At 36.7% G+C, this 21,604-nt stretch overlaps 2 protein-coding genes across 5 annotated transcripts in view; one reads left to right on the top strand and one right to left on the bottom strand.

Moving 5' to 3' along the window:
* Positions 1–9,034, bottom strand: part of map4k5 (mitogen-activated protein kinase kinase kinase kinase 5) — a 32,230-nt gene extending 23,196 nt beyond the window's left edge. For all 4 annotated transcript variants that reach the window (XM_079856054.1, XM_079856055.1, XM_079856056.1 and 1 more), the window contains exons 1-3: positions 8,846–9,034; positions 7,856–8,037; positions 2,466–2,523 (exon numbers count right to left, since the gene is read on the bottom strand). In XM_079856054.1, coding sequence (XP_079712180.1) covers positions 2,466–2,523; positions 7,856–7,963 — 166 coding nt within the window. In that variant the 5' untranslated portion in view covers positions 7,964–8,037; positions 8,846–9,034. The remainder of the gene's footprint in view (positions 1–2,465; positions 2,524–7,855; positions 8,038–8,845) is intronic.
* A 1,108-nt stretch (positions 9,035–10,142) lies between these two features.
* atl1 (atlastin GTPase 1) lies at positions 10,143–21,520 on the top strand. Its single transcript, XM_079855536.1, has 14 exons — positions 10,143–10,351; positions 12,233–12,483; positions 12,570–12,704; positions 13,966–14,070; positions 14,188–14,238; positions 14,675–14,731; positions 14,848–14,940; positions 15,021–15,159; positions 16,543–16,670; positions 17,563–17,619; positions 17,739–17,810; positions 17,891–18,322; positions 20,726–20,740; positions 20,858–21,520. Exons 1-14 carry the CDS (start codon positions 10,318–10,320, stop codon positions 20,966–20,968), a joined length of 1,680 nt encoding a protein of 559 aa, XP_079711662.1. The 5' UTR covers positions 10,143–10,317; the 3' UTR covers positions 20,969–21,520.
* Positions 21,521–21,604: the final 84 nt, after the last annotated feature.

Genomic DNA, 21,604 nt, shown 5'->3' with positions numbered 1-21,604 from the left:
TCTAAAACACATTAGGCTCGTTAGGAAAAAGGTGGATAAGCGCTTCTCATTACAAGCTTTAAAAGATGATTGCCGCAAGTTGTGTTCCCAATACACGACAGAGATGAGATTGTATGGAGCAGCATTTCCTGCAAACCGAGATGCTCTGAGACGTGAGACGCTGAAAACACCGGATCATGCGTAAATGCACACACTTCATTCTAAATCACGGACCGCCAAACACACTAAGCCATTTCGCGAAAGTAGTCATTTTGATTAATCGTGCAATCTCACCCTCTATTAATACATACATGTCAATATAATAAAACACTCAATATATAGGACTGAATTAACATATTCTGACTCTACCCATGGTTAGCCATGGACCACTTTTTTTTTTTTTTTACAAGGTTTGATCTTTCATCAGGCTCTTAATGATTTAAATAATCTCTTGGGATATTTAATGTCAAACAAAGCCATAAGAGCATGAGAACAGAACAGGTTTTCCACAAGCAGGGCTCCAGACTGACACCAGATGGTCACATTTTGCTTTTTTCCTGCAGGTCAAGATCAAGCGACAAACTAAACAAAAGTGAAATGAAACCACGCTACTTGTTCGAGCTGCATTGCGTGAACCGTTTATCAGGACCAATAATTAAACAGCGCAAGCTGCAGGTTTACTTGCGGGTTGATCTCGAGCATGCAACACCGTTATTACACAGTGCTGGGAGATCCGGTGAGAAAGCTTTTGAATTCGCTGAAAAATTAATAACATCACTGCGAGATCTAGTGAGAAGAAGCATTAAATTTCAACTTAGCATTCTCTGTTATAAACCATAGATATCAGATCAAACAGCACTGATGTGGAAACCAGGAGAAACATTGTGATGATGCATCTGCAGAGCTTAGTGGCACCAGTGCTACTGCTCTCCAATGTTAGTCTGGAGCCCTGACAAGGATAAAACAGTGACAGTCTATAACTTGGAATTACAGAATTATGTTCATTATTAACTAATTGAAACTGCATGTGAGATGCAACCAAAGACAAATTTTGAGCAAGGTAAATCACTGCATAACTCTTCATAGTTGTTTAAAATAGCGGGACAGGTCTCTGCTGAGAGGTGCCATCCACCTAGTGCTAGGTGGTATGATAAAAAATCTGTATCACGTTTCTTTTTAAGATTCTGGCGGTTTATAGTTTAGGCTTATTTTACAAGAATATACAAACATTGTAATGTCAAATAAAAATTTACTTTAAAAAAATAGTGGTAATCGAATCAATTTATAAAACTAACAATGTAGTTATTCTTTTAAAATGTAATCAAAAGAAAAATTAATGATTCCTTTATTATTGGCAAGTTTACTGTTTATATGTGTGATATTCCTCAAAAATGTTTTAATAAAATGTATTATTATCATTGTTACTTTAATAAGTGCAATAGTAAAATATTTCTTTCAACATTTCTTCAAGTTAGACCAAACCTTTATTTTGGTCGGTTTGAGTTTCTGTACATTTTAATAAACTGTATTATTATTATTATTATTATAACTTGAAGAAGTACACTACTGTGCAATAGTCATTTTTTTTTTACTTTCAAGTTAAACCAAACTTTTATTTTGATAGGTTGTCGTGAAGACCTTCGAGTTTCTGTGTGTAATACTGTGTATATGATATGACGATAGTTTTATCAAATTAAATGGTGAAATAGTTGTGAAGTGACTCTCAGAGCAGATCTGGGGGGTATTCCAGAAAGCAAGGTTAACATATACCCTGAACTCTCAATTGAGAGTTTGCCTACTCAAGGTAGGTATGTTCCAAAACTACAGTCTGGAGTAAGTTCAGTCAATCCGGAAGTATGAAACTCAGAGGTAACGGTGACCACACAAAGACTTCTCAATTCCAAGAACACAAAGAACAGACTTGCTCTCTCGTGGAGACCGGTCTTGCCAGGCTAACTTCAAAGAACAAACTCAGGACACGAGAACACAGAACGCATCCTAACATCACAAACAAATGTCATAACCTATTAAACCATTTCTTATATATTATAATAGACATTATTTTCATATTTTATTTTACTATTACTTTTGTTTAATGTCGATTTACATTCTTATGGATTCTGTGATTCCGTTCACGTTTTCTGCATTGTGGAAATCATAGGGCTGTACATGGTATTTGCCAGTTAAATGTGTGGGTTATTTAATAGTTAATAGAGGTCGAGATCCCATCTCAATACACTACATAAGGCTCTTCGTGGCCATTGAATAGATGCAGCAAATATTTCAGCTACGCACCGGTATGGTTATATTTGAAAAATGCATATCCTACAACATCCACCAACATTCATGTACATCAGTCTAAAAACGATCATTAATTTGTTCTTTCATGCTGCTCTGGTAAGAACAAAACAGGATGTGTCATGTGAGCTTCACCGCAGACTTCACACCACACCTCCTTGAGCAGAACAGAATGGCTTCATACTCACCGGGCTCAAGTTTGATGATCTTCACTGCTGCAAGTTCTCCAGTGGAGATGTTTCGAGCCTGCAGAATACAAACACAAGGAGGGCAGAATGATTAAAAAAGAAAGAAAGAGCGAGAATAGTTTCCGATTCAAACAAACACTGGAATGTGCATGTGTAAGTGAGAGCCGTGTCTCTGGTGGAAAACCAGACGCCTCATCATTTCCAAATGGAAGTAGGTCGACAGCCATCGAAACACATGAGCATACACAGAAAAGAGACTTGAGGGTCATCCATTTGTTACCTGTTTTTTAAACAATTAACTTTAGGGTTCCCACACTTTCTGGCCAGTGAATTTCCATACCTTTTCTACAAATGTTTTAGGATTACTAGATAGATAATCCGCAGGTGTCATTTAACAGTGCATAAAAAGTGTTTATCTTAGGACTGAGCAAGATAAACAGGTACAATAAACAAGTATGATTGTGTGTGGGTATGTGTGAGACAACAAGACACGTCCACATCTGAGAGAGAAAAGTGTTTGGAAGTTACATGTATGTTTGTCTCACTGAGGATCAGGCCACATGTACCACCAATTCAATCAATTCAATCAAATCAATACCATTCATCGATAACTACACACAACGACAAAAAAATGTTAACGGTATGTGAATGCTTTGTACTATCTTTACTGTACCGTAAAACACAGTAGCACCATAGCAGCTTCAAATCAGTTATTTGAACCAGATAACTCTTATAACATTTTTATTACTAAGTAGGCCAGATAACGGCATCCATAGCTCTAAACCAGTATGTATACTCTGTAAGCATGTAAGCTTCTCCTGAAAGACGTAGCCATTCCCATTTTGTCGGGACAATCTGTTGTTTTTGGATCGAAACTTGTAAGTATGTCTTATTATTTGTAGTTGTGTTTTCTATTAACAATTCCAATTATAAGCTTTATGTAGTTGCTATGAAAGCTACGATGTAAACAAAGCTTTGTCTCCGCTAGCCTGCTAACTAACATTACAGTATTGATGTAGTGTTTACTTTAGCTTTTGTAAGCCCTTGCTTTTGTAAGACTGTTCACCGCCCCGTGCTGTTTGTATTACCACAGTTTTCCGACAAATATGATTAAATGGTGGATAACATCGCATCTATAAGAAAACAAAACAAAAAAACATACCACTGTGAAACGTCCTGTGAAATCCACACTTGCAAAGTCCGTGCATGAAATCAGTTCAGCACAATCCACTTGTTTGTTAACATTGTCAGGGTCTGAATCGAGCTTGAAATGGTTTGAAATTTACGCCATCGTTAATATCTACATCCGAGTAGTACAACTTAAGGCTGGGCGATATGGAGCAAAAAATATATCTCGATATATTTTGCTATATCTCGATATACGATATATATCTCGATATCTTTACAGGAAAAAGAACCCCCCAAAAACTACTGCAAAAACAAATATGCCAAATACCACAAAGTCTTTTTTATTGAAGTGCAAAGAGGTAGGCAGTTCACATAGGAACAAGTGCTTCTGCAACATTTTTAAATAATATATTTTTTTTATTCTTTTTTTTTTTATAATTAAAACTAACATCAAGTATGATATTTTTTTACTTTGCGCAATTCTGGAGCTATAATTGACTCTAGGAGCTTATAAAACAAAACAGCTCCTTGGAAAAAATGTAATGTAATATTGTAGTAGTTATAAACAAAGGTTTATTTTAGTTCAGATTAACATTTGAGGCAATTGTATTCATAATGTCAAAATAAAACCGACGTAATGTTACTTGAAGGCATTATAGCCTACTATTCATGCCAAACCTCCATGGTTGCAGTAAGTGTTACTACAGTAAATCCATGGTGAATGTTGCTGATCTGTGGACACTATAGTTCATTCATGGCACAATGTTTCTCCTGGTTTCCACGTCAGCGCTGTTTGATCTGTTAATAACGGAGAAATGTGAATGTTTCTCACTAGATCTAGCAGCGATGTTATTACTTCTGTCGCTTGCCACGAGCAACGCGCCTACATTTGAAATAACGACATTTTTATAAATATAAACAATATATCGATAGATACGATATGTCAAAATCCATATCGCGTTTAAAAAATATCTCGATATATTTTAAATATCGAGGTATCGCCCACCCCTAGTACAACTCGTGGTTATGAAGGGGCGTGACATTTCCCGAACGCACGCTAAGCACTGCCAATCACAAAACACTGGGCCAGCTAACCAATCACAGCACATTTCGTATTTAATAAGAAGGGGCTTCGAAAACAACACGTTCAACCAGACTGGGGAGAGAGGAGCTGTAATAATGTAAAATATGTGAAAAATAATGTGTGTTATTTTTAACAATCAAGCATGAAAACATTCTAGTACACCCCAAAAACAAAACCAAGACTTCGTAAAAGGGCATAATAGCACTCCTTTAATACAATTTCAATCTGTAATTTATATACTGTAACACATTATGAAGCAGAATACAATTCCAAGTTTGTGGCCACTAAACCAGCCCTGGGCCATTTTGATCTGTCAACCAGGGTTTAACATTATGCTGATTATTTGTGATGATTTTGCTGCAGGTATTAAAATAAACAATATTCTAAACAAAAATTTAAATTATTTTAAACTTAAACTTTTCATTTGAATTTTTTTTTTTTTTAATTCAAAACATGTTTTTTCATGATTTAATAAATTTTGTTTATTTTCTGTCTATTTTGTTTTCCGTCGTAATGGTTTAATTAAATTTTCATTAAAAAAACATGTCTAATCAGTTGAATTCATAAAACTTCAATTTTAAATATTATTCAAATTAACAATATTGGTGTACATAAATAAGATTTTTTTAAAGCAAAAGGTAGAGTGAAAAAATGTCTAGGTGATTTTTAAACTGTATTTTATTATGTATTTACTGCATTCTATCATTTTTAGTAAAATTGTCTTTTTGGTCAAAATTATGTCTTGGCCATTTTAAAAGAATAACTAACATTTTACTTCCCTGCCAAATCCCTCATGAGAAAAAAAAGGCCATAGACCCTATTTGTAGACCATATGAAAAGTCCCTAATGTAGTCGGTCGGATCAATGCTAGACCCTAAGATCACATAACCAGCAGCCACACACCCAGCCAGGAAGTGTGCTCAGCAATCAATAACAGTAAATGTAATACGCAGACACACACACACACACACACACACACACACACACACACACACACACACACACACACACTCCTGCACTCTACTGAATGAATGGAAACTACAACAATTCACCAGATTTTCAAGCACTTCCAGACCGCTGGCTACATCCAAATTCCTGGGGGACAATGTGTGTGTGTTTAGTCTCCAAATAAACAAATTAAACACTCATGCACACAGACTCAAGCCAAATGCAAGTTAATAAATCTTTGATCAAAGTTTCCATGAGATCAAACCTACAGAGTATAATTTAGAGTTCAACTCAAGAGATCCCAAATGTCTTTTCCATTTCGAATACTTATTTCTACTACATTTTCTGTAAAAACGTATGAACACAAGTCCCAAAAATGAATTCAGCTTATAGCCAGAATAAACCAAGAACTAGATTTTTACATTTTCTGAAGAGTGCCAGGGTGTTGCCATGCAGTTGCTAAAGTGTTCTTGTTGGCCTGGGTCATAAACCATGTGAAAAATCATATGTATGATTGCTTAGAAAAGCAATAGCACACATAATCTCAACATACTGCACGATTTGATATCAATAATACAATCAATAATAAGGATTATTCATTTGTTCAAATCTGTTACTCAGGTATGAGCAATAATAATAATAGAGATGCTTGCCACTAAATTCATCACCTATTTAATTTCCTAATGTTTTTTTATCTTTTTGTTTGTTTTTATCTGTAAAAGAAACAGCACAGGAGTGTTCGCTAAGTCCATTTACATATTAACACTAACCAAAGTTCAAAACAAACGCTCTTTTGTAGGAAACAAGCAACCCACACATGTCACTAACATAGTCAGAAGCTTATTCTTCTCTCAGGAGCTGCTACTGGGACATTTTCTGACCTTATATGGCCTTTTTTCTCTTGAGGGATTTGGAAAGGCAGTAAATGAACCCATGGCAGGATAACGCAAGGTAATGAACGAGTCTCTTAACATTCAGAACTTTAAATCTATGCAGGATACTGACGTTCATTTCATGCATTCAAACATTTCATGACTGCGACTGCCACACTTTAAGAGTTTGTGGCTTCCCAATCAGCTCAAAAATAACAATATTAACTAAATACATAAATACATTATTATTTTCTCTTGCTACTGCTTCATATCATTAGCCCTCTGTATCCAAATGGTTGCCTAAAAAGGGCCTAAGGCTGGACTCCAGACCCAACACGGAAATATTACAACCACAAGTTTTATAAAAAAATAAAAATAAAAAAAACTCAAGGCAAATAACAACTAAATACATACACACACACACACATACACACACTATATATATATATATTCAGGTTCCCATATCACTGTCTACAGCGAATACAGAGAATGGGATAACCGTTCTCATGGCCAGCATGATAAAGGTGTGATATTTCAGCTTTCCAGCATGAAAGTGAAACTCAGTGAAGTAAACGACTTAACCAAAATGTGGCTTTATAATTTATATTTTATAGATGTATATTTATCCAGGCCAGCGCTCTTAAAGTTTAATAGTATATGCATTGAGTGAAGCCTGCTCCTATCCTCACTTATTTATAGATGTATATCATATATCATAGAAATTTATTCATTCAAGTCAAGTCATTTATCTGTCTGGCGCTTCCCCCAATGCACAGTTTCAAAGCAGTTTTACAGAAAGTCATACTGTTCTGTCTATGATGGCTTAGTTAATGCTTTAACATTGAGCAGGTTTAGTCCGATGTGACAATATATAACAATGATACACATGATCCACCATCTGAGAACCAACCATATTGTAGTTATTATTTTAGCAGTTATATAAGTGCCTCTCTTAGTGAACAAGACTGAATGAAAATACTGACATTAAAGAGTTACAGAGTAAAACTAAGACAGAACATTTCACATGGTTTGTGTTGAGAGCTATCAAAGCAATAAGCTGCAAAAGATAAATGAATTAGGTCTTGTGTATTGTCTGATCGAAAGGAGTGATTAAATTTGTTAGATATTAAAATTTTAGGCTGTTTTATTTTAAGTGATTGTAAGCAACAGTTCTCAATATATCAAAATATAAAAACAGATTTTTTTTCCTCTGACGATTTGTGTTTGTTGACACTGTGTGCTCCTAAGAGACCCAAAAATATGGCAACCGTTACACAGAATGTAACACGGCGTGACATAGATTGCCATTATCTATTAGAGAGTTGTCACATGAATCCCGGGTATAATGTGTCCAGTACCTTATACACGTCTCCATAGGTTCCGCTGCCAACTCTCTGGATCAGCTCAAAGTCGTTCTGCGGGTTTCTGCGCTGAATCTCCCCTCCGGATCGGCCTAGCGGATCCATCCTGTCGGACTGGAGGATTTACTACTTTAATGACCCAGATTCAGTTTCACAACAGACCTGCAGTCCACATCCCCCTGAAAAATAATAGAAACCAGGACATCATGTCATTAATACCAGCAGCACACCTAAGCTTAAACAAACACATAGACAGCTACATAGATAGATAGATAGACAGACAGACAGACAGACAGGTGGATGGATAGATAGATGGATGGATGGATGAATGGATAGATATTTAATACTCTGTGAAATTCCAGAAGCAAAATGTGGACAAAAAAATATTTAATAATCGTTTTATAAAGACTTTTCCAACAAACAGAACTATTAGCAAACTATTGTTAAACCTACTTTTAATAGTGTAGTTAGTGCAGATGTTTATTTAATTTAAAAGTATTTATTTGTATACATAATACAGGATATTGTAAGATTTACTTTCAGATAATTTGGATGCGTTTCAAAATTTGGCTATGTCAGGAATTCTTAACTGTCAAAACAGGTGGCCTGTTATTAAAAGTATCCCCCTCATAGTAAGGTAGAGAGTTTAACTTATTTATAGTTTAATAATTACAATTATTGTATTTTTTTTGTCTGAATGTCCGTGTATGAAGCTAACTCGGCTAACTTCTGCTAACTAATCTCACATAATCACTTCAGCTTTAAACTTCATTTTATAAAGACAAATACACACATTCAAATCAAAATCATATTCCAGATTTTACAGATATATAACGTTACTTGCATTTAGCTAATGAGTGTTTTTAACTGCCGTTTGCTCTGAGTGACAGTAAAGTTCAGCCGAAGCTAATGCTAATGCTATAAACAGCGTCAAACTCCAACACGAAATAAATCACTTAAATTTAGAAACTTTGATTCAAACTTTACCATTTGTGCGATTAATCTGTGTCCTCTGAACTCTGAACTGAAGATATAGAGGTTTTCCTAAATGACGAAGTTCATTTTGCGTCGAAGAAAACATCCAAACAGGAACAGAGAGAAGCGCAAACTTCAACTGAGCCAGATCAGACCCCTCTCTCACACTCTCTCACACACACACACACACACACGCGCGCACTCAAAATCACGCACAGACACACGGATACACACTGTCCCACACAGAAAAAACAAACATTATCTACTGTATAAAAGCAAGCACAATGTTAAGCATTACACGATATCTATTTCACTTTAATTCCCAGTAGCAGTTTCACTGTGCATTATTTGCACTAGAAATAATGGAACCATTGTACTGACAGTGACAATCTGTCAGTTATACTGCAAAATAAATAATGGTGGGAAAAGAATATATAGTGTCTTCATATGTAAGATGTGTCAGCTTATATTTTCATAACCATCGTGTTTTAAATTGTTAGCCTAACTGTCTATTATTATGTATTATAGTGCATAAAACTGAACTTGACAAAACTCATTCAGTAAAAGACGAGTTATTGCCCTCTTCTCTTCTCTTCTCTTCTCTTCTCTTCTCTTCTCTTCTCTTCTCTTCTCTTCTCTTCTCTAACGTTACAGTGTTCACCTAGCGCCATCTGACGGATATAACGTTACTGAGCCACACATATGTAGAAGTTTACGAATGTTACTATTTCTAATGATTATTTATTATAATAACGTTAGAACTTTTCGGCGAACGTCACGCAACCGCATGTATTTTCATAAACGTTTTACCCTAGAGTTATTTGCAAATTCACCGGTACAGCGGGTACAGCAAATAACCAATAGAGTAGGCTATATTAAATAAATAGAAAAGCAATGTTTTTTTAAAAAAAAAACGAGAACACACTCCTCAATAGAAAACATTGCCTGACACAATCATTCCTGACGCTTAACGACGCAGTTAGCCGAATTTTTCATTAAGCCACATACAAATCTCAGTTGTTGTTTTAGAGACATTTGTATGCGTAAAAAGCACATGTTTTTAAATATATTATTCTAGGTATATTGATCTGACACTCCAGCGCTGTGAAAAGTAACACGTAGCCTACCACGCGATTGACTTCAGCAGTGGTCTGGATAATAATCAATGAGAACAACAAAAACAGGCAATTTAAATAATACAATAAAAATATGAGAACTATTATTTAGACCAACCGTATGACCAAATAGAGACAAAGCCAGAGCCTCTAAGCCCCGCCCTACAGTTAAGTGATGATTTCATATTGATGTTTACCACCGACCGTACTACAGCGCCACTAGGCGGTCAAATGGGGCGCTGCATATTGGGTTCAGATGAGAATGAGCCTCCATCACTGATTTCCAGCATCGCATTCGTCTCATGATCGCTGTTTAGAACCGACAAGACAAGACCCGACCCGAATACTGAACAAAACACCCAGTGCGACATGGCACGAGACAAAAAGGACAGAGACAGCTGGGGTGAGTCCATCTTTAATACAATAAACCATCTAGACGCGAGACACCCTATGAGACGCTTTAATGTGTGATTCTGTAAATTATGAGGATGCTGTTACATAGATACACTGTCTATATGTTAAAAAAACACACATAAATATACTCAGACAAAAACAATGATTTTCCTCCCTGTCCAAATCAGCTGATTTGGTCCGGACCACAGCCCTGTTCCGCCCTGTATCAGTTCGTGTGTGTTTGTGTTGACAGCTATTTTACTGCTGTACAAAAGCAGTGTGACATTTGCAGTACTGTAAAGTCAATGGCTTCGCAAATTCTAGGTCGTTTTCGAATGCACCAACCTATTTATTTCCTACACATTCCGGTCAATATAATATGCTTTATTTCTGGAATTCATCCTTGTGCATTTATTAGATCACGCGTCATAGTTTTTCTTCATTGCAGTGGTTAAAATCAGAAGTCCTTTGACTGTGTGTGAAGTGAAGCCAGTGACCCAAATAAGCAGAGCTCTGTACATCTGCTACAGGCCTGTATGGAGATGCTGGTTTATATAATGTAGCTATACGGTTGCCGTGTGATGCATACTGCTCCATACAGGCCTGAACAGGTGAATATGACAAGATAGAGAGCGAGAGAGAGAGATAATGAGATAGAGAGAGGGCTCTACAAGGCAATTTGAATGTAAATAATTTAGTGTTGGGACAGCATTGGTGAAATTCTGGTACCAACCAATGGCAAAAGTGTAAATGTAATGCTGTGAACAGACTCATCACATCCTTATAATTTGAATCTGACCCACTACTATCCTTTTAGCCCTGGTTGAAAATATGTTATGTTAGACATGTTCTCATTCCCCTGTCAATATCCATTAATGTTCAACTGCATTTAAGAAAGGCTTTACTAATGCATCAATGAGACAGGCAGATCCCCCAGAGCAACCCGGTGTATTACTGGTTCACATTCCTATATGATGCTTAAAAACACATTAACAGTTGTTTGTACATCAGGAAGTCTGAGAAGTGAAAGAGATGGACTGCTAAACTGACAATGAACCGTATCACATTTGCCTTGATGACAGAGGTCAAGATCATCAGTAAACCTCTATTAGGATTGTCAGCTGCATTAAGCCTTGCTAAACGGTGACTCCACCATTTCTCCCTGGAGAATGCTAGATTAAGAAAAGAGAGTCTTTGTCTCTAAAATGTTTTCCCGTAACATTTGTGCTGTGAACACTCATCTCTGATTTGAATTTAGGCCTAATTTGATTTCAAAAAGATGATTATCTTAAGCATAACGTGGCATTAATGCTTCATTAATTCACTTAATAATTCATTAATGTTGTTCTCTCACATACACACAACTTACAACAAAATATAAATATTAGATGAAAAACTTGAACTGAGCATAAATTAGAAAAGTTTCCTTTGTAGCTAACTGAAATAAACCTAATTTGAAGCACTAAAATTACAAAATAAATAAAAATTAAAACAGAAATAAAAATGAATTAAACCTAAATAGTAAGAAAAACTAATAAAAATGACAAATATATTAAAATTAAAATTGAAAAATATTATAATAAAAACTCAAATATATAATAATGACACGGCACACAATGCAATCTACTGCTCCCATCAACTAACAAACACAGTGTCACTTTTTTGCGTCATCTGATATTGAAATTCTACATTATAGTTCGGTGCAACCCAAACATTATGATCTATAGAGAGCAAAGCGTTTAAAAGCAGTAGCTTTAAGATCATCAACAGTACATGGCGTCTCTATCAGCTGCGGTTTGCTTACAGCTCTGGATGATATTACGTCTATGGTTAGCACTATGAGAGTCACTGCAGTTGCAGGAGTAACATATTTAAATGTGTCTTTGTGCAGGGTCTTTAGGAGATAAGAACGTGTATGACTGGAGCTCAGAGGAGGAGGAGACAGACGGACGGGCCCGTCCAGTGCAGGTGTTGGTTGTGAAGGATGACCACTCGTTTGAGCTGGACGAGGCGGCGCTCAGCAAGATCCTGCTGGCTGAAGAGCTCAGAGACCGAGAGGTGGTGGCCATCTCTGTGGCAGGAGCGTTTCGCAAGGGCAAATCCTTCCTCATGGACTTCATGCTGCGTTACATGTACAGCCAGGTCGGATTGCCTGTAACTCGTCTTTAAAGTGTAAAAACATGCTCTCAGACTAGTCTCAAATGCGATGTGTGTGTGTGTGTGTTTAGGCCAGTGATCAGTGGCTGGGGGACCCTGAGGAGCCGCTGACGGGATTCTCATGGAGAGGAGGGTCAGAGCGGGAGACCACTGGGATTCAGATCTGGAGTGAGGTCTTCCTGGTGGACAAACCAGATGGCAGCAAGGTAAGACTCCCTTTAACCTACCTAAAACACCTACCTACACTGCCGTACAGAGGTTTTGGGGTCTCTTAAGTCTCTTATGCTCACCAAGGCTGCATTTATTTGATCAGTAAAAACAGCAGTTTAAAATAACTGTTGTCTATTTGAATATATTTTAAAATGTAATTGATTCCTGTGATCAGAGATGAATTTCCAGCATAATTACTCCAGTCTTCAGTGTCACATGATCCTTCAGAAATTGTTCTAATGTGCTGATTTGCTGCTCAAGAACATTTCCTATTATTACCAATGTTGAAAACAGTTGTGCAGCTTCATATTTTTTGTGGAAACCATGAAACGGGTTTCAGGATTCTTCCATGAACAGAAAGTTTTCAATAGAGATTATAAATGTCTTTACTGCCACTTTTGGGGGGCGGTTTCCCGGAGAGAGCTTAAGCCTATATTGTCCTAGACTAAAATGGCCTTGTAAATCAGATTATTAAACCTGTCATGGTTTTAAATAGTCCTAGACTTAGTCTAGTCCAGAGTTTAATAAGATGATTTCCTGGAATAAGACTAGAGCTACTCCAGGGCTGAAACCCGAAATCGCCCCCTAAACCCTCATTCACTATTCCCTTAGTTAGTCCACTAATACTGTTCACTTGAAGGAGTGAATGAAAAGGAGTGAGCAAATTCGGAGAGCTGTTGAGCGTACATCGGCTGTACACTCGTTATTGTGGTGCAATGTGGGATTGAATGAGTGCACTCAATAACGTCCACTATGGTTTCAGACACCACTACAAATGGCTGTCCCCTCAAATAACACCCTATTTGAGAGTATAGGGGACAATTTCGGATTCAGCCCAGGACTAAATTTTAAGATTGCGTGGTTCATTCCATGTTTTATAGGCAACCTCAGTTGTGTCTTAAATTAATCTTATTTTAGTTTAGGACTCCAGGTGTTAGTAGTCTGTACTTAATGTTTCAGAAAGCCATTTTTTAAACCCATGATTAAGTATTCTAGATTAAGATCAATTTAAACCCTGTCCGGGAAACCGTCCCTTGATCAATTAAATGCATCCTTGCTGAATAAAAGTATTATTTTCTTAAAAAAAAAGAAAAAACTTTCTGACCCCAAAAGTTTTGAACAGTAGTGTATACTCAATGTCATGACTTGAGTATAATTATAATCTAACATATCTGTGTAAACATGGGAGGAAATTTCATGAGGACCTTTAGTATGTGTTTTATATGGGAGGGATGCATTATGTCCTGTTGCCTGTAGGTGGCAGTGCTGCTAATGGACACACAGGGGACTTTCGACAGCCAGTCCACTCTCCGTGACTCAGCTACTGTATTTGCCCTCAGTACTATGATCAGCTCTATGCAGGTTGTACACAAACTGCATTACACAAAACACCCTCCTAAAAAACCTGTGACCTTAAACTTTCCTGTTTACCATATTCTTAATTCAACTCAGCAGGATTGTCGTTTTCTTTCTTTGTAGGTGTATAACATATCTCAGAATGTTCAGGAAGATGATCTTCAGCATCTGCAGGTATAGAGAGACTCATTTTGCCACCCATTAGTTATCAGACTTTTAGACCATAATACATTTAATTCAAAATGTATTTGCAAAGCTCTATAAAACACAGTGTACTAATTGCTGTGCATTTACAAGTAGATAAAATCTCATAAAGAAAATGAATACAAAATTAAAAATGCATCAATACAATATTAATGACTATTGCTGGGTGCTATGCTTGAAATGAGATAAACCAGACAAGCTTGTAAGCCATCATTTTTTGCATATAAACAGAAAAACGCTGGTATGAATGAACAAACATCCTAAAAAGGACATTTGAGTCACGAGTGCAGACATTTTTGTAATTTGAAACAGAAAACCATGTATAAATAATTAGAAAAACTATTTTTATACACTTTTGAGTACGCTTTTAATTAACGTGTGCTTTTGTTTTTGTTGACCTGTGTAGCTTTTCACTGAATACGGCAGACTGGCCATGGAAGAAACATTCCTCAAACCATTTCAGGTATTTACTTCTGCTGACAGCCTCTTTTAGTGCTGATGATTCTGAAACAGAATGTACTTTCCTGATACCGGTAGAAATAAACATCACTAATCATCTGGTTTGCATTATTTCACAAGTCAATGATCTTTCTGGTGCGGGACTGGAGCTTTCCATACGAGTTTCCCTACGGACAGGAAGGAGGGATGAAATTCCTGGAGAAAAGATTAAAGGCAAATATTTATGGAAAGGTTAACATGAATATTCTGAAACAATTCCAACAGAACCACCACTAATGTGCGTTTATGTGTAGATCTCAGAGAATCAACATGAGGAGCTGCAGAACGTAAGGAAACACATTCATTCCTGCTTCACCAACATCTCCTGCTTCCTCATGCCGCACCCGGGACTCAAGGTGGCCACAAACCCACACTTTGATGGCAGATTGAGGGGTAAGTCTATAGATGCAGAGCTCAAACATGTGTAAGATATGTTAGCAGCTTTATACTATGAACAGTGCTGGGTGGTAACTGATTATCAGAGCATGTGAGCAGATCGGAGCAGTAGTATTTCAGATTCTGATCAGGGCCGCTCGCTCCTTGTGATATGTTGGTTATGGAGTTCAAATATTGTTTTAATGAAGTGCTGAAGCTTATATATAAATGCACAGTAAACATCAAAGTTAAGAATTAAGAAGGAGAAGAAATTGAAAGGGAGTGTGGAGTTAGCAAAGATTAATTTTATGATATACTCACAGCGAAGTTCTTTTTCGTTCTTTGCTTAGGGGTAAAAAGAAGTTTCAAATATCTTTGCAGCGATATACTGTTAATGAACATCCCGAAGCCGCCATAAATATGTGCTGAGCACTTTCGCTTTTCACTTATGAGCTTTGTAATTTGGCATTATCTAGTCATGTCACGTTTATTTACACCACGTTATATTATATTGCTTTAAAGCCACAAATATCTGTTATCTGTAGGCATACTGTAATTGAGATTTATTCAATAAATTCTATACAAACAGAAAGACATATAGTACGCAAAAAAAATATCGTCAGAGCGGGATTTAAGCGACTTACTGGTGAGCGTGAGCAGTAAATGAGTGGAGCGTTCACTCGGGCCATGCGTCAGATTCCAAAAATTAAATACTTGTAATTATATTATATTAATTTTTAAAATCAGAATACAGTTCCTTTTTATTGATCACTTAATATTCACAAAATGGCAGTAAATTATTCAGAATTCATTGATTCTCCCTAATTCTTCTTTGTTATCTTTTATCTTTTCCTTTCTCAAAAGTTTTATGGAATTGCACACACAGACCGGCCACTAGTCAGGTGACTATAATTACATGGAAAATTGAGAGGCCACACTTTTTTTAGTTGTTAGATTGTTTTTACTCTCAAATTATGTATTTCTTATAATTTAACTTTTTTTTTTGTATGATTAAACTAATTATTAACTTGTCATAAATTTATGAAACCCTACAGTTCCTTCTTCCCAAACCCTAGTTAGGGAAACCCTGATGTAATGTAATATTTAATGCACTTCATGTTGTTGATTAAAAGAAAAAAATCTTTCTCTTTTTTTCAAAATGGTACAAGATTATTCAAATCAATGTTATAAACTAGGTCAACTTTATATGTTATGGTCAAGTAATCTAAAAGTAATCTCATTATATTACCTAAAATGTGTAATGATTACGTTACAAACTACAATGTTTATCATGTAATTTGAATTCAGAAATGGACTACAATTTGTAAGTGATCTACCCAGCACTGGCCATGAAGTACAAAAGCAGTGTTCAAAAACACTATTTCCAATCATGTGTTTCAGAGATCGATCAAGAGTTTACCAATAATCTCAAAGTGCTTGTTCCATGGTTACTACGCCCCAAAAACCTGGACGTGAAAGAGATAAATGGAAGCAAAATCACCTGTCGTGGACTCCTGGAGTACTTCAAGGTGATAGTTTTGATAGCTGTGCAATCACTACTACTAGGAATGATATAGAAATTAACCAACTGACATTATTCATTAGGCATTCAACGATATTAAAAGTCAGATAGCGCTAAATTCCTTTTCTTACATAGTGGACAATATTAAAATTCTATATTAAATATATGTACAGTACCTTCAAATTTTTGGGGTCAGTCAGGACATTTAAAACATTTTTTATATACTTTTATTCCATAGAAATGTGACATTAAAGACTTTTACGTTGTTATAAAAAATCTATTTCAAATAAATGTTATATTTATCAAAGACTCCTGAAAGAATGTATCAGTTTCCACAATAATATATCAAGCAGCACAACTGTTTTTAAAGATTGATTAAAATGAGAAGTGTTTCTTGGGCAGCAAATCAGCATATTAGAATGATTTCTGAAGGATCATGTGACACTGATGATGAAAATACAGCTTTGATCACAGGAATAAATTACATTTTAAAATATAATGAAATAGAAAGCAGTTTTGCAAATTGCAATAATATTTCAAATTTGTACTGTTTTTGTACCCTAAACGGTTGTCTTTATATAATACACAATATTATACTATTTTGTCTAAAAAATAAAAAACTACAATTAATCCTTTAAATGCTACAAGTGAATTTAGTCATCACAACATTATAATACAGTACAATAAAAATGGATATTAATTTTAAAATTGGCTAAAGATTACATCTACGAGTGTTAGATTAAATACCCAATATCAACTGATATCAGCAAATTAAAAAGAAAATCTTTAACCAATAAGGCACCAATATATCCCTAATTTGCATGGAGTTTATAATTGTTACAGTATAATTCGATTTTTGGAATTCTTAGAGTGAACTGAGCAGCTGTTTATGATTTCAGGCGTATATCAAGATTTACCAGGGAGAGGAGCTGCCACATCCAAAATCCATGTTACAGGTACAACCTCTTAACCTTCAGCACGAACATTCCCCTCCCAAAGCCTTACATGCAGTGAATTCACCCGAGAGCTATTATCATCCTGCAGTATGACAGTGTTAGGCTGTTTGTGTGCACAGGCCACAGCAGAAGCCAATAATCTGGCCGCAGTGGCTGCAGCTAAAGATCTATACAACAGGAAGATGGAGGTGGTAAGTGTGATATTGACAGCTGGTTTCTTGTCCTATGATATCAGTGCGACTCATCTTCATCGTGTGTCTTACGCCCCCAGGTGAGCGGAGGAGATCGGCCTTTCCTCGCCCCGAGCGAGCTCCAGGCACGTCACTTGGACATCCGCGAGGAGTCACTGGCGTTGTTTCGCAGTGTGAAGAAAATGGGCGGGGAGGAGTTCAGCCGGCGGTACCTGCTGCAGCTGGAGACGGAGATCGACGAGTTGTTCGTGCAGTACATCAAACACAACGACTCCAAGAACATCTTCCACGCGGCACGCACACCCGCGACGCTGTTCGTGGTGATCTTTGTGATGTACGTGGCCGCAGGGATCACGGGGTTCGTGGGCGTGGACGTCATCGCAAGCGTCTGCAACATGGTGCTGGGCTTCGCGCTCATCACTCTGTGCACCTGGGCGTACATCCGCTACTCAGGAGAATACAGAGAACTGGGCGCAGTCATTGACCAGGTGGCCGGAGCGCTGTGGGATCAGGTACAACACAATCTTTAAGAGGAAATAAATACTTAAAGGCACACTATGCAGTTTCCGTTTTTCTCAAACAGAAAGAGTCGACCCCTAGAGTACTTGTATTTAACGTTACTGTCGTAAATACCACTCACACAGAGCCGTCTCTGCACTCTTCTGACCGCGCTTTCTTCGTTTTCGCTGTTATATTAAGGTACAAATCTTGCATAGTGTGCCTTTAACAAAACAAAAAATGCATATAGACTGATATGTTCAATTAAAAAGAAATCTACGGCCAACAGCCAATATGATACCAATAGGTGGTTTGCAGTCACGTGATTGTGATGACGCGCGACATTCAAATGGAGGGCAGGAAGTGAAGAGCGGAATGGACGAGATGGAGGAAAGTCTGTACTGTACTACTTTAGACGCTATTACAAGAGAAAGATATAGACAAAAAATCTAAACATATGTTGGATGTGATCCTTGCGTTATGAAGAGGAGTGAGTTTTCAACTGAATTGAAAGATTTGCCTGTCATCGAGGCTGTCATTCTTTTTTGTCCTGTGGATTAATCCGTAACGTTAACCCTAACAACCATTCAACACTGCGGCGCTTCTCGACGTTACTTTTACGGCTGTTTACTTTACGTTATTAGGTTGACCACTCTCAAAGGTCCGCCGAAACACCACTAAACCACTGAAGCCAGCACCCTCAAAACACTTTGTAGGTAGCTTTGCTAACGTTACGCGTTTGTCTTCAGTTACAGGGGGTAACTTACAAACTCAAAGAAAAGAAGAAACAATTACTTTGACTTTACAAAGTTCGGAAACTGGTACGTTACACAAACATAGCCACATAAGTTGTATTAACTCACCTTTGATGAAGTGATCACTGCACACACGGGCATTTTCTGATTCGGCTCCTCCCGTCCGCAGACGTAGATTTGCAAGCCATTGTTTTCTGTGTTTTCTGTTACATGTTTTCTGGCGTTTTTCGGTCAATTTCTTGCATTTTTCCCCCTTATGAACAACAACTTTTGGTACACGATAAAAACTCCTCATGGTTTCTCGGCTTGATCGATTTGAGCAACCATAAACAACGCAAAACATAGGCATTTTGAGTTTGTTATAGTGCTTCCTAAATGTAGCAAATCACTTCCTGCCCTCCATCTGCATTTCGCGCCATGGCAACGCAGTAACGTGACGTCATATGCAAACAACCTATATACCATGCATGCAGTTTAAAATTGTACAGTATAATTGAACCCTAATTTGTATGCAGTTTTATGTATTTAGATAGAGTTTATCTATATAAATAGTGAATGTATACCATTCAGTTTTGGGTCAGTAAGATTTTTTTTCACATATCTCTTATGTTCACCAAGGCTGCATTTATTTGAACAGAAATACAGTACAAACTGATATTGTGAAATATTATTATTATTTAAAACAACTGTTTTCTATTTGAATATATTTTAAAATGTAATTTATACCTGTGATGCAAAGCTGAATTTTCAGCATCATTACTCCAGTCTTCAATGTCACATGATCCTTCAGAAATCATTCTAATATGCTGATTTGCTACTTAAAGTCTGCATGAACCGGAAGTTGCAAACGACTTTTCTCCAGTGTTGTGACGTATTTCCTAGTGAAAAGGAATATTGAACAGAGGGCAGGGTTTTACTCTAGTGCTCCTCCTCTCCATCTCTGCTCATAACAGACTAACGGTTTGAGGGGAGTGGTTAAGCGTTTCCCAACCCAAGCCGTCAAACCTACATCATCAGAGAAGGAACGCCATTCCAGACCGGAAGTAACTTTTCAGACTTTGATTAAAGATTACGACGGCAAATTTTGTGTATTAACTTGCACGGATTAATTTTTCACCACAAGACTAGTAATATGCGCTAACAAAGTAAATAGAGTCAATTTTGATTTCAGTTGGACTTTAAGAAACATTTCTGATTATTAATAATGTTGAAAACAGTTGCTTAATATTTTTTTAATTGTGAAACCTTTTTCAGAATTCTTTAAGAATATAATAGAAAGTAAAAAAAAACTTAAGTCTCTTTTAAACAAATGTATTTACTGTCGCTTTTTAAAATCAATTTCAATGCATCCTTGCTGAATAAAAGTATTGATTTCTTTTAAAAAAAATCTTACTGATCACACATTTTTGAATGGTAATGTATATAATAAAATATAATATTATATATAATACCATACACAGTGTGTATATATATATATATATATATATATATATATATATATATATATACACACACATTTTAAAACAAAAATCTTTTTTTATTATTTCTCACCGAATTTTGAATATTCTGTCATCATTTCATGATTTTATTTGTATAAAATCAGGTCACATTTTTATTTTAAACTAAAGTTTGTTAACTGCTTTCCTCATCTCTTTGTTTCAGGGAAGCACAAATGAGGTAACTGTACCTGCACACACTTATCTGTCTACTTACATAATCCCAATCCCACAACATCATACAAACAGAAAGAGATCTCACATTAACATGCTGTATCTTCCTGTCCTTCTCGCTCAGGCTCTGTATAAGCTGTACAGTGTAGCAGCAAACCACAGGCAGTTGTATAACCACGCCTTCCCTGGACACCAGACTGGTCAACCGCCTGAGCAGGACAAGAAACAAAACTGACCCCACACAGTTTCACGCAGATGCACTGTGGACAGTGACAGTGGAGCGTACAGTCAGAGAGAGAAAGAGGCACGGGACTGTTCAATGCTTTACTGCTACAACAGGAACATATCGTCACCATCACCTACACTGCAACATCCTCCACCTACAGCTCAGGCCCACAGTCAGACGACAACGAGACTCAAAAGATTCAGTCTGACTGTACCATTTGCGCCTGCAGTCGAAAATCACGGTATTAGTTCTGAATCACCATTTTACCATCTTCTCACTGTAAATACTGTTTCTCTCTCTGACACTCACATGAAAGAAGTCTGTTCTTATTTTGTAATGGATGTCGTACGTTGAGTTCAGTGCTATTTATAAGGGAATAAAGTACTACATGTTTAAAAACACAAGTTGTAGTCACTATCATGGGCCAAATAACGTGATGCAGTGATCTTCCATCCCATCATATGGCAATCTTAACCATTTTCTAAGATATCAAGCCTTTAAAAAAGCCTACTTGAATGGGAAAAGACAAATTACCAAGCTTGTTTCAATAACATAAAATCACCAAGAAAATCTGACATTTATAGTATCATAAATTGTTTTGTTAGCTCATATTAGGATAAAATGTGTTCAGCTAATGCTCATGAA

The sequence above is a fragment of the Squalius cephalus genome (genome assembly GCF_949319135.1).
Source record: "Squalius cephalus genome assembly, chromosome: 21".
NCBI classification, from domain to species: Eukaryota; Metazoa; Chordata; class Actinopteri; order Cypriniformes; family Leuciscidae; genus Squalius; species Squalius cephalus.
The sequence above is the reverse complement of the archived record's forward strand: the minus strand, read 5'-3'. Positions and strand labels throughout refer to the sequence as shown.

Excerpts from the sequence above, each read along its gene's own strand:
- atl1 (XM_079855536.1), top strand. The coding sequence starts at position 10,318 with ATGGCACGAGACAAAAAGGACAGAGACAGCTGGG. Across the intron at positions 12,705-13,965 it reads ACAAACCAGATGGCAGCAAG|GTGGCAGTGCTGCTAATGGA; the intron begins GTAAGACTCCCT and ends TGTTGCCTGTAG. Across the intron at positions 14,071-14,187 it reads CTATGATCAGCTCTATGCAG|GTGTATAACATATCTCAGAA; the intron begins GTTGTACACAAA and ends CTTTCTTTGTAG.